Source organism: Brassica napus (assembly GCF_020379485.1).
Source record: "Brassica napus cultivar Da-Ae chromosome A5 unlocalized genomic scaffold, Da-Ae chrA05_Random_7, whole genome shotgun sequence".
NCBI lineage: Eukaryota > Viridiplantae > Streptophyta > Magnoliopsida > Brassicales > Brassicaceae > Brassica > Brassica napus.
In genome coordinates this window covers 27,896-42,233 of record NW_026014044.1, presented here as the reverse complement: position 1 = coordinate 42,233, position 14,338 = coordinate 27,896, and the positions used below count along the sequence as shown (strand labels likewise).

The window sequence follows — 14,338 nt, the reverse complement described above, 5'->3', positions numbered from 1 at the left end:
TATCATCTCCAAAGGGAGCGCTTAAATCATCGAAAACTTCTTCTTCAACAGCAATACCATTCTGATCACCCTTATTCTCACTTTCAGTATCACCTCCTTCACCGGCTTCGTTCTCTTGCTCGTCCGTAGCTTCTATAGGATCTCTAACACTTTCCCTTCTGCTCCCTCACTACGAAGAGCCCGAAGTAATCCCATCGTCTTAGCCATCTTCTGTGTTGTCAATGGAGAGATTAGAGAATGAGGAGGTTAGAGAATTGAGAGATTACAGAATTAGGGTTATTCAATTTGGGATTCTAATTTTTATATCATGTGTCGCGAAAGAGAAGAAGAAGAGAAGATACAAAAAATTTGAACAAATACAAAATGATGTTGTTGTGCTAGTTAACAGCCGTTTAACGAGTTAACTGTTGACATTATCGAGTTTATAATTCGGCCCAGTCAACAAAGTATAAGATTTGAAATGGTTATTTAAAAAAAAAAAATTGGAGTTTTTTTCTGCTCAAACCTAAGTTCAAGCTTTTTTGGCCTAAACTGAAAGCTTTGGCCGTTTTCTCTAAACTAGAAAATCTAAATGTTAAGCATGTTAAATATTATGTAGTTTCCAAGGAATTTGGTTTTAAAATATAGTAGTATATTTTACAAGTTGGTGTCATGAACTCTCAAATTAACTAGCGTCATCTTGACAACTGAATCACTTGAAAAAAAAAACAATAAGACACTTAATGATGTTTATCTTGATCCAAAGGTTGTCTATATATAATGATCAACCACCCAACATTTGCTTAAATATGTCCATATTATGATGTCGTTTACCACTTTGTGACTTCTCACATCATTGCCTCTCAGCATGTGTTTGCGACTTCTCCCTTACTTATCCCTACATCAACTATTATTATGTTTTTTTTTACTTCATTGACGATTTTAATCATCTGAAGCTCTGAAAACGAATGAAACATATTACTGAAATATTATGAAGAAATAGAAATATAGTAATTTAAGGTTTCAAGTATGGTGAAGAAATAGAAACTTACAAATACTTAAATTATGGGAGTATTCAGGATTGTTAAACGTTGTGATACCAATAAACTCTTCAGACATCGAGATTCTTCATATTGGAAAAAGCTTACTGAATATATTACACATTACAACGGTCCAATTCAAAACAAAAGTCAAAAGCACTCTTACACAAAACACAGACAATAGAAAATTTTCAACTTAAAACTTATCAACCAAGCAAAATCCACCGACTTCTTAACTTAAGATATTACTCAGTTAGGACTGAAGAACTTAAGCTTAAGTCCTTGAGTAACCATACTCCATATCCCACCTATGGAGAATGCCAAGCTGAATGCAACTCCTAACCAACCCAATCCCCAGTGGAAATACCAATTGAAACTGTACTTGGCCGGTTTCTTGATCAAAACCCACATGAAGCAAGGATAAGCAAACGTGACCGGAAGGGTGAGTCCACCGAGCAAACCAGCGAGACTAGACAGGAAAGGGAGTGCAACGCCGATGAAAAAGGAGACAAAGCCAAAAAAGACTCTAAAACCTGATCTGACCCAGATTGAACATGGCTTGTTGGTTCGGCTTGTGTAGCCAGCCTCAAAGCTGTCAAAGGCGGGCATAGAGTATATCTGAAAGCTGCTCAGGCAGCTGAAGACTACTAGGAGAAATGCCGTCGCCAATAAACCTCGAGGAATGTCGTGAATGTGGAATTCATAAAGAGCAGCGAGCATACCTCCAGAAGGCATCTGTAAGACCAAGAAAACTATAAATAAAGCTTATCCTTACGATAATTGTGCTGAAGAAATAAAAGCCAAACCAGTTTCAATATTTGATACACCAAAATGAAAACGATCCAAAACTGAATCTACATTAAAAAAAAAAAAAGAAAAGAAAAGAATCTAACACCAAACTAGAGAAGACTTATACCAAGGATATAATAGTAAATGGAACTTACAAGGTTCCCATAAGCCCAAAAACCTCCGATGGAGATTGGAAAGATACACAGAGCAATGAAGAAGTAAGAAACTTTGGCTCCTCTCCACATTGGTACATGAGCTGGATGCTTAAACGTCGATGGCATCGTCGACTACAAAGATTTTCACTACTTATAGTACAAGTCCAGTATTGCATTAAATATAAACAGAAACATTTTGCGTTTTCTTTACCTGAATTTCAAGAACCAAGTTGTGACCTCTGAAGGCAAAAGCTACAATACCAAGAGCATTCAACACAGAAAAAACCGAACCAGAAAGCGAAGGCATAGAAAGTGGCTCGTAGGAAATAGTGGCTGGTCTTGGTTGACTAACAGAGAGAACCCAAACCATTGTAGAGTAAGTTATCGCAGTCACTGCTCCTATTAAGGAGAGTCCCGCGATGGAATTGAGGTTTGGAAGTTGAGACAGAACGATGCATAGAGAAGTAAACACCAGATACCATTCAACTGTTGTTAAAGGGTTCGAGGCGCATAATGGACCACAGACTATTTGGAAGAAGAGTTTCATTGTCTCTCCACCGATCAAAATCAGAGCTGTCGCGGTTCCTGCTGATAAGTAAACCGTAGGAAACAATGCAAGCCAAACTCCCAATCTTTCTCCTGTTCCAAATCAAGAATCCCCCGATATCAGTAATTGGTGAGAGAAAAAGTTAGTATTGGCAAAAATGTAGATTTCAGTTACCAAACGCAGCTTGTGCAAGCTCAACATATCGATTATAACGTTTCCCCGGGACGGCTTCGTGTAACTGAACTAGAATCCACAGTGTGTAGAGTTGCCAAATATAGGCTATTGTCAGTGATAGAATTCCCCAACTCCTAAACAACATAAGTCGACAGAAAATGGTTTATTCCTAACTAGCCAAATATTCAATCTATAAGCATAACAAGTTATAAATGATTCAAATGTTTGAACTTGTAAAATTATAGTGTATCTTTTATTTTTCCATATAAAATTTATTTTATCTACAAACATAAATGTGAACAAATACTCAAAAAAAAACCCATCCTTTTCACAACAAATACATGTACTATTAAGAAAAACAAATATTTGCGGGATAACAAGAAACAAAATAGACGATAAAGATTCTGTCTTAATCTACATTAAAGCGAAAAGTATGTCCGAGAGTGGCCACATGTGTAATGATGGAAGCATGAGAATGAAAAAAAATACCTACGGCCAATTTGAACTGTTTTCAAAGTTCAAAAAGTAAATTAGTCACTAGTATATTATTATTTATTATTTCCAATGATGAAATTTTCTTTTAAAAAAAAAAAACTGAAAGTGGATCTGAACGATAGAGAGATTGGACACAAACATCTAGAAATTTTGAAACACAAGAAAAAGATGTTGGAAATGAAAAATGAATTGCGCACAACGCACCAGCCAAGAAACGCAAACGCGACGGGGAGAACGAGAGCTTGAAACCCAACACCAGCGTTTAGGTTATGAAACGCGGCATAGTGAGCGTTTCCGTTACGAGACTCAGTGATAGGAAGCCAAGCGTCTTGTGGGTTGAGCTTAGTGAGATGACCCACTTCCTCTAGATATCCTTTCATGTTGACAAGAAGACGTTTCATAGGAGTTCCAATGGGACTCAAGAACCTCGGCGATATGAAGGAAGTAGGAGTCCATGCCGCCGAGGAGGATTTAGTGGCGGGACGAGGAGATCTTTGACCGGACGGAGTTAGAATCTCTGGAGTGGAGACACGCGGCGTTGCAGGTATTGATATTAGCTCTGTCTCGGGTCTCTCGTCCATTGTTCTCTTTCTCTATCTGAGCAGGTGGACAAAGATGGTGTTTGTTTTGCCTTTTTCTCAGTATCACTCTCTCTCTTTCACTCTAGTTTCTGGTCTCCATAGGGGTTGAGGATTTATTATGAGGTTTTTGTCCTTTTATTTTAATTACTTTTGTATTTTTAGAATTCCGACAGAAAAAGAATACAAATAGGGCTCCTTTATTGGTCTTGAAGAAACTTCTTATTTAATAAAGTAAATGACATATTAACTAACACAAGATTTCAACAAATGAATACAGAAGCTCAATCAAGAAAACATGGCATATTTCAAGCTTGTTTTACTTGTCCTTGCTACTAAGTACTAACATTGTGGCATGTTACATGATGTGAAAAACAACTTGCAAAAACATAACAACAGTGACTGGAGATATTTTTTGGGGGGGAATTTATAAGAAATACCAAGAGACATACATACTCGAAGTCTTGGAATCAAATTTTTTTTTTTTGACAACAATAACTAAACTATGATAAGAAACCTACCGGTTCGGAAAACCAAACCGGTGGGGTAAAATCAACATAAAACACAGCTGAAGAGGAACTCCGAGCACCTCGTGCAAGCTTGTCCGCCACTAGATTAGTTGCTCTTGGAATCAAGTTTTTAAAACCTGATACATTGCAAAGGTAATTAATGCGTATTATAAAAATTTATTCCTCATTATCGCCTAAACTACCAAAGAACCAACATGGAATCATTACTTGTACAAAGAAAGTATAGCAGACCTGATTGAACAACCTTTTATGGACTGAAAACATGAAGTGAGACAAACACAATCATGGAAGATTATATTTAATGGATTACTATGATCCGCCCACAAGAAATGCATTAAAAATCATTCACTTTTGGGTGTTCAATAAGAATGATTTTTATTCCTTGTTCAGTATTTTTGAGTCCAGACGCTCCAACAGGATATTTTGTAACCAATACAACAATTGACAATGTAAGCCCATGGTCAATAAAATAATATGAACGCCTCTCGATTTATTTATTTATCTTTTTTCACTGTTCTAAAAATTAATTGTAAGATAAAATTGATTAAAATTTATATTCAATTAATTTAATCTTAATATATACCAATAAATTAGAAAATTACTGGAAATGAAACTAAAGTTAAAAAAATCAACAAGAATGATTTAATCACTAATTTATGAAAGAATTATACTATATGATATTTTGTATTCTTAATCATGCTATTGATTGAGAACATGCTTATGTGGAAACGTTATAATTTCATTAGATGACTAGCTTGCTATTGTGATTCAACAAAATTTATGACTCACTATTAATTTTCTCTAAACTTGTTGACATGACTAATGCATGTTATATCATTCAAATTATCCTAATAAGTGACTTTACTGTTTCAAATAAAAGGTTCAATTGCATTACTTAAGGATCGTATCCACGAAGAACTAAGGCACACAATAGATCTAAAGCAGATGTGATTAAGCTAGGCAAATAATTTAAAAGCAATAAACAATGAAACAGAGTAAACAAGTAATTGTTTAGTTGATTAATTGAGGTTGTTAACAGTGAAGAGAAAGCAGATCAGGTTTTGTAGTGACTTTTTGAAGAAGACAACAAATGTCCAAGAGAAAGTAGATAGAAACATAGAGTATGAGAACAATTCTATCTTAGAAGGTCGTCCAATATCCATAGGCATAAGGACTCTCTTGCTGGGACCGCGTTTTGAGAGAAAGGCGATTTTGTGGCGATCTTGAGTGCGACTGTGACCTAGATTTCGACGATGGATTTGGCGAATCCGCCGGGGGTTCTAAACCCTCCGGAGGTACAATCGGTGGGTCTGGGTGAGGTAAAAAGTGATTCTACGGTGGCGAAGGCAAGGAGTTGGATTTCGGCGGTGAAGGATAAGAAAAGTCTGCAGAAGTATGAGGTTGAGGTACTAACGAAGGATGGGAAGAACAAGGTCGAGATTCCGAGTGAGATTCTTGTGGATTCTACGCTGTTGTGGGATGATTTTGTGGTGGGGAAGTTTCTCGATCTTGCTCCTCATTTGGCGAAGGTGCACATGGTGGTGAATAAGATCTGGAGCTACGGTGAGCTAGCTTCTAAGGTGGAGGTCTATGTGGTTAACGCAACGACGATGCGTTTCAGGATCTCAAATTCTAAAGCGCGTGATAAGGTTCTCAAGAGAGGGATGTGGAATATTGCTGGAGTTCCTATGGTGGTGACCAAATGGTCTCCACAAACAGAGGCGGAGAAACAGGAGGAGAGTGCTATACCAATGTGGGTTCATCTTAGGAGGGTTCCCTTACACATGTACTCTTGGGAGGGACTCAGCTTCATGACTAGCACAGTGGGTTCCCCTGATAGGTTACATCCAGAGACTCTGGCGTGTACTAATCTGGAGGAGGCAAAGGTGTTCGTTAATGTAGATGTCTCGAAGTCGCTACCAAAAGAAATTGAGTTCTCAAAAGAGGGTAAGGAGTTCACTGTTGAGTTACATTATCCTTGGCTGCCAGCAAGGTGCAATTTGTGTGAGAAATGGGGTCATACTGAACGAGTTTGTGTGAAGCGTGGTAAAGCCAAAAACAAGAGTGATGATCTGATCAGAAGCGGTGAGAAATCAAAGGAGGATGGTAAAGAACAAGAGTTGGGTTTGGAGGTTCCAAGTGAAGTTTTTGAAGGTAAGGGTATGGAGGAAAATCAAGCAGATAGTAATGGGATTCAGGAGAAGAGTTCAGTATCAAGTTGGAAGTTGGTTTCACCAGAGAAAGTAGGGAGATCGCCTGTGGGAAATGTCGCTGAAGTGCTGATCTCTGCATCTAAGTTTGCGGTGTTAAATATGGATGACGTAGAAGAGGTAGAGGAAGGAGAAATAGAGGAGGACAAGCTAGAGAGTTATTTGGAGGACAACTTGGAGGATATGGATAAATTAAGAGAGATAGAAGGAGATCTTTTAGAGGATGACATACTGGAGCAACAGAGTAGAGGCAAGGATAAAGCTGTGACAAAAAAAGGGTTGAAAAGGGGGCCAAAGGCGAAAGCTCAGGACGCGAATCCAGCTAAGAGCACAAGGCTTTCTCGGAAAAAAAACTAATATGTCGTGCTTCTTCTGGAATGTGAGAGGTTTCAACAAATATTTAAAGCATTCAGCAGTCAAGGAGTGGATAAGGGATAAAGAAATGAAGTTTGGTTGTGTTTTGGAAACAAGGGTGAAAGAGAGAAAGGTTGAAAGGATAATAAGGGAAAGTTTTAAGTGAGTGGTCAGTGATGACAAATTATGATTGTAGTCCTGGAGGAAGAATTTGGGTCTTTTGGAGGGAATCTGTTTGTGTTACCCCAGTGTACAAGTCTGATCAACTGATCACTTGTTCAGTGAGGTTAGAGGATGAGGGGGAGTTTCTCTGTACGTTTGTTTATGCAAAAAATCAGAGTGAGGAGAGGAAGGTGTTATGGGATGATCTCTGCCATCACCATGACTCAGCTATGTTCAAGAATAAAGAGTGGATTATTATCGGAGATTTTAACGAGATATTGGATGGGGAAGAAAACTCAAGATTCTCGAGTTTGGGAAGAGTTCCTGGTGGGATGAGAGATTTTCAGAGGGCGGTACTTCACTGTCGTCTGTCGGATTTGGGTTATCAAGGTCCTCTGTTTACTTGGAGCAACAAACAGGATGAAGGAATTATTTGCAAGAAGCTTGATAGGGTTTTGATGAATGATGCAGCTCTTCAACGGTTCTCAAGCGCTTACTCTGTATTTGAGGCAGGTGGATGCTCCGACCGTATGCGCTGTCGAATTCAGCTGAAGCCAGCTCAGGAGAAAATCAGAAGACCTTTCAAGTTTGTAAATGCTATTGGTACACTTCCAGGATTCCTCCCTATGATTCAGAATTATTGGGATAGTACTGGGATTCTTTTTCACTCTACTTCAGCTCTATATAGATTTTCAAAGAAGCTCAAGAATCTGAAGCCGTTGATAAGGGGTTGGGAAGAGAAGGTATTGGTAATCTTACTAAGCGAACAAAAGAAGCTCATGAGTTGTTGTGTGAAAAGCAGAAGCAAACGCTTCTACACCCGAATGAGATAGCAGCTCAGGAGGAAGCGGAAGCATATGAGAAATGGCTACACGTAGCCACTCTTGAAGAAAATTTCCTCAAGCAACGATCAAAATTGCACTGGTTAGATGTTGGTGATCAGAACAACAAAACCTTCTACAACGCCATCAGAACCCGGCAGGCTCATAATATGATTAGAGAGGTGCGAAAAGATGATGGTACTACTGTTACTGATCAGCAGGAGATCAAACGGGAGGCAGAAAGGTTCTTCTCGAATCTGTTGAATATTAGTCCAGAAGAGTATAGAGGAACTACTGTGGACGAGTTGAGTGATCTTATGGGATACAGATGTAGTTTGGATGAGTGCAGAGATCTTGAGGCTGAAGTAACAGAGGAGGAAATTCGGAAAGTTCTCTTTGCTATGAAAAGCAATAAGTCTCCGGGTCCGGATGGGTTCCCATGTGAGTTCTACAAGCTCACTTGGCCAGTGCTTGGGCGTGTTTTTGTTGTGGCCATTCAGTCGGTGTTTAAATTTGGGTTTCTTCCCAAAGGAGTGAACTCTACTATCTTGGCGCTAGTTCCTAAGAAGACTGATTCAATGGAAATGAAGGACTATAGGCCCATTGCGTGTTGTAATGTCCTATATAAGGTAGTGTCCAAGATTTTAGCAAACAGACTGAAGAAGCTTCTGCCAAATATCATCAGCGAAAATCAGTCAGCATTTATTAAGGAACGGTTGCTTATGGAAAATGTCTTGCTAGCCTCTGAGATGGTGAAGGACTATCACAGAGAGTCTGTCTCTCCACGGTGTGTTATGAAGATAGACATCTCGAAGGCTTTTGACTCGGTTCAGTGGGAGTTTGTTCTGAGGGGGTTGGAAGTTATGGGGTTTCCAGAAAGATTTATACATTGGATCAGATTATGCATTACAAGTCCGTCCTTTTCTGTCCAAGTCAATGGAGAGCTTGCGGGTTATTTTCAGAGCTCGAGAGGTCTCCGCCAGGGTTGCTCTCTCTCTCCGTATCTATTTGTTCTTTGTATGGACATCCTGTCGAGGAAAATAGATAAAGCTGTGGTTGCGAAACAATTCAAACTTCACCCAGGTTGCAACTCTATTTCCCTCACTCATCTGTGCTTTGCAGATGATTTGATGGTGTTTGTAGAGGGCTCTAAGGTATCGATTGAGGGAGCTCTTGCAGTGTTTGATGAATTTGCAGTTTGGTCGGGTCTGAAGATAAGTATTGAGAAGTCTACAATATATATGGCAGGAGTATCTGCGGAAGAGAAGAGCAGAATTTTGTTGAACTTTCCCCTAGCGGAGGGTACACTTCCTGTTAGGTATCTGGGTCTTCCTTTGATGACCCAGGGGATGAAGAAGCAAGATTACCAGCCTCTAGTGGAGAAAATAAGATGCAGAATCAATACCTGGACGAGCAGATTCTTGTCTTATGCCGGAAGATTGCAATTGATCCAAGCGGTGGTAATGAGTATTGTTAACTTCTGGTCGGCTGCATTCCGTCTACCGAGTCAATGCACTAAAGAAGTTGAGCAATTATGCTCTGCGTTTCTCTGGTCCGGTCCTGTACTTAGGTCCACAGGCGCTAAGGTGGCTTGGAGAGATGTCTGCAGAGAAAAAGCTGAAGGTGGTCTTGGTATAAGGGTACTTAAAGAAGTGAACTTAGTATGTGGTTTGAAGCTCATATGGAGGTGGTTGGCAGGGAAATCTTTATGGAGTAAATGGATAAAGGCAAATCTGCTGAGAAAGAGAAGCTTTTGGGAAGTAAATATAAAAACTCAAACTGGTTCTTGGATGTGGAGGAAGATGTTAAAACTCAGAGAGATAGCAAAAAGTTTCTACAGGAAGGAAATAGGCAATGGGCGTCATACTTCTTTCTGGTTTGAGAAATGGAGTGATCGGGGAGTTATGTATGATCTGTTGGGCGCTAGGGGATTCATTGATCTGGGTTTACGCAAAGAAGCTACGGTGGAAGAAGCGGTCTTTAAGTTAAGGCGCAGAAGAAGACATCGTTTGGAGATTCTAAATGATATTGAAATGGAGCTGTCTAATTTGCGAACAACGCTCAGTGAGGAGTTAGAAGATGTGAGTTTGTGGAGAAGGGAGTCGGGATATCATTCTTTCTTCTTGACCTCTGAGACCTGGAAGCTTACACGGGCAATAAAGGAAAAATGTGTATGGTCCTGTGGAGTTTGGTTTCCTCACGCCACTCCGAAGTTTGCTTTCATTGTGTGGTTGGCAAGTTTGAATAGATTGGCCACGATGGACAGAATAGCCCGCTGGAATCCGGGAGTTGTTGAGACTTGTGTTCTCTATAACAATGCAGGAGAAAACAGAGACCACCTGTTTTTTGAATGTTCCTATTCAAGTCAGATTTGGGAGAGTCTTTTTAAAGGAATCATGGGGAATACTTTCTCAAAATCGTGGGTTGAGGTCATAAGGTTGATCACAGGGAGAAGCAATATGGGGAAGATGAAGCTATTCTGTCTCAAATATGCGTTTCATGCTGCGTTATATGCAACATGGCGTGAGAGGAACAGAGTTAAACATGGTGAGAAGCTGATTCCGGTAAATGTTTTGAAGAGACTGATTGATAAGGGAGTGAGGAATAAGCTCAGTCTGTTACAAATGAAGAGAGTAAAAGGAATGGATGGTGCTCTGCAGTTTTGGTTTGGCACTAGAGTAGTGTGAATATTGGGATAGTTTTTTTCCTTATGGGGTTTATTATAGAGTAAGAAGTAAAGGAATAGATCAAGGGATGCATACATTGTAAAAAGGTTTTTTTTGAGGAATAAAATTTAACATTCTTTCAAAAAAAAAAAAGAAGAGAAAGCATTATATCTAGGGTTTCAGGTAATCAGGATTATATTGATATAAAATACTTAGGTTGTCAATTTAAGAACTCAAATTCTTATGCAAAAGTATTCCAGCTTCCACTGCGAATCAATCCTATTGACTAAGTCCAATATCTTAGTTTTCTCTTGTTGATATGGATCGAGCGTTGATTGATGCTATTGACTTAGCATCGATCGATGCTTTCTTAGGCAAGCGTCAGAGACTTATTCGACATGTTCACTAATCTTAACTAAATCAGCTATCGCATGTTTCTAGAAATCTTAGTTCAAGAGAATCTATTCTGGTGCAGAACCTACCGTCATAGTTGTCCACAATCCCAATATCAGGGTTCTAGTTAGCTAATCTAGAACACAAGCATTACAAGCAATTCTTTGAAGGATATTTATCACCTTAGCAAATCTATATTTGGGGTTATCCTTCATAAACCTAATTAAACCCTAAATCTAACAAGTGAATTACTCAAACATAGCAAAACGAGACATAGCAATAATCTGAATAAACTGTATAGAAAAGAATAAGGTAGAAAAATGGAGTTCCAATACAAAACTCTTCAGAGTTTTGGATCTTCTCTACAAACTACTAATAACCCTAAACTTTGTGGTATGAAAATATGAAAGTGTAGAAAAGTGTGTGGTACCCAAAATAATGACAAAGCACATAAATATTAGGTTAAAGTCTACCAGGGGTGGTTCTGTAAATATATGGAATCTTGGGCTTCAAGTCAGTCATGACATGCGGCCCGCTTCTCGCGCCTTGCTGTCAATCGACGAAAAGTGATGTTTGTAGATTGATGTTTGACTCTGAATGTCCTATGAGCAGCTACGAGTTTCTCCTATCTTTATCTCCAATATGCTCCAAAATTACAACTTTGTTCCAAAACATGTTTGAACCTGTAAATACTCTAAAAAAACTTCAAAACATAATTTATAAATCCTAAAACACTTATATAACATCGCTAAAAACTGGTGAAATCCATGGTATATCAACTCCCCAGACTTACCCTTTTGCTTGTCATCAAGCAAAACAAGAGGTCCTAATAAAAGATGGTTTGAAAACAGTAGGGACTCACATAATTTGAAATCACAACTCTCACTTCGGCAAATATGAATGGTGAGAATGAATCATTACTAACCGCAGAGATGATTCAATGTGCTACACTCTAGATTAGTCACCATACCATACATCACATAACTCCACTGACAGTGCCTGACATACCCATCTACTGACTTTATTTCTGTATAAAATAGATGTGTAGTCTACATCTTGGGAGTATCGATCAAGTGACACATGGAATCAAATGAAGCAAGTATCTGGACCTACATGTAAACATTTGGTTCTTTCCCTCTCTCTTCTCTGAATCTTTTTATTTTCTTTTCTTTTCTTTTGTCGATCTTTTTTGGCAAAGTGTAGGCGAATAGTGGGGTCATCGGTAATGTACCTACCCCTTTCTTTCCAACAATGTGTGATCATTCTATTAGAGTAGAATAATGATGCAAGAAATCGCAAGAAATCATTTCAATCTTTCATAGTATATAGATGCTGAAGAGAGGTGACAGGGAAACCAGAGACACTAAGTCTAATATCTTCCAGACTCACAGGAGGACTCCGCTCCAATGTATACCAAGCCTCAAAATAAGCGAGTAGAGTAAATTAAGGTTAGAAGTCCACTATGGTTTCTCCAGACATTCTCAGTAGGTGTGGATGTGAGTAACACGTGATACAATACAGTGTTTCCATCTAATACATCCTTCAATTAATAAATCTAGATGGTGCTAGAGAGTGGTTAGAGTAGTAACTAAATTGTAATAAGATCATTATCCCTTTTTTAAATCAATAAAATTTGGTAAAAGGTTAATAAATAAAACTCAAATGGAACACAATATCAGTAAACCTCCCCCCCCCCAGACTTAAATTACATTGTCCTTAGTGTTATTCAGTCAAAGTTTGGTAGGTAAATAAATCAAAAGTACTCAATATAACAAGGAAGAACGATATACCTGCTTGTTGGATGTCAGTGTCGATCGACACAATTAAGTTGCAATCGGTCACTGTTGATGATGAACTGTCGATCGATACCGGCCGGTCCTATCGGTCGATGCTCAGTGTAATTGCTGATACTTTTTTGGAAACAAGTATCAACATCTTTTTTGCTCATCTTGAACCAAGTGCAAATGAAGATATTGATTGCTTCTTCACCTTTAGTTACTTCTAGTTGCTGCATGTGGATGCTCTTGTGTGCTAAGTCTACCTTCAACTTAAGTTCCTTCATCCGACTTTCTAATCCTGCAATAGGGTAAACAAAAGGAAAATAAACATCATCTATCTTTTCATAAAACTCATCAAACATTTTCCTCCTTGATATAGAGATGTCATTCAGGAGTTCTTCTATGTTGTCTTTGTTGTATGAACTAGGTGGCGGGTAGTGTATTGGGTGAAGAATTCTAGGCAGATGGAAACATCTTTCATATTGTGGTAGACTCAAATACTTCCCTCCTGCGCTATCTGCCATCTCCAGTATTGCTTATATATCCTCCTTAGAAACATTGATGATCCTTACATCCAGTGTATGTGCATTGCCATCCTCATCTATGTATACTCCATACTCATCATGCTGCAGTATGAGGATCGCTATATTTCTCACCGGGAAAGATCCAGGAATGGTGCCTATGAGGATCGCTATATTTATCATCACAAAGGGGTGTGAGAAGAGAGAGGAGCCCCAAAGATAATTTTCTTTATCGTGAAAGGAGCACGGCACGACGTTCTGATACTAGGAATGAGGGATCAGGGGAGGCCAGAGAATCTAAACCTACGGATCAGCAAGAGAAGGAGGTGCTGATGGTGGCGCATATAGCAGAGTTCTCTCAGAAAAAAGAGGATACCGTGGAGCTAGTGCAAGTCGATGAGGGCTTGGATCTGGCTAACGAGGTTCTAGAAGCTATGAATATCATCGAGGAAGAAGAAGATATGTGATCTGATATTGGGCTCATATATGAAGTTACGAGCATGGAAGACTTGGCCCATGATGTTAGTTAATATGTCCAGCCCATTTTTATCAAGTTACAAGCCCAAAAAGATTCATAAACAAGTGGTTTCTTTGCTGTCCAAGAGGAATGACGAAAATTAGGTGATTAATTGCATTGAAGCTTTCTCTCTCTTGCATGCAAGAAATGCTTGTTTCAAGAACATTATCTCTCCTCCATGCACTAGTTTTATCATTTCCAATGTAATAAATATCTAGTTTTGTGGGCAAGTTTAGTTTCCTATAAAGAAGTTGTAATCTAAAATTTGAGAGATTATTTTTGGAACCTTGAGAGTGATTCTCACTTTTCTTTCAATGGTGTGTAATATCCATTGATGTTTTTGATCCGTCTTGGCGCGTCATATCCAAGGGATCAAACCGATTCATCCTGGTGCGTCATATCCAGGGAATCATCCTCATTGTTGTCTAGGTGTGTCATATCCTAGGGCATTGAGTTGGAATATCGGAGGCTTTCCGCATCCTTCGTGCGACCATTCAACCCACATCCCTTGTCTTTGAAGCTTTACAGTTTCATAGCAGCAAGGCTTATCCCCTTTACCAACTTAGAGTGCCGACTCCTAGAGAGGTTTTCATCAATATGGATATGGATGAGAACCTTGTGCCTGAGGT

General features: G+C 39.0%; 1 protein-coding gene across 1 annotated transcript; it reads right to left on the bottom strand.

Moving 5' to 3' along the window:
• Window positions 1-1,087: 1,087 nt before the first annotated feature.
• On the bottom strand, window positions 1,088-3,886 carry LOC106368135 (lysine histidine transporter-like 8). The gene is made up of 5 exons (XM_013808032.3): window positions 3,384-3,886; window positions 2,685-2,818; window positions 2,175-2,602; window positions 1,964-2,095; window positions 1,088-1,754 (listed from the first exon to the last, which is right to left on the bottom strand). Exons 1-5 carry the CDS (start codon window positions 3,758-3,760, stop codon window positions 1,269-1,271), a joined length of 1,557 nt encoding a protein of 518 aa, XP_013663486.1. The 5' UTR covers window positions 3,761-3,886; the 3' UTR covers window positions 1,088-1,268.
• Window positions 3,887-14,338: the final 10,452 nt, after the last annotated feature.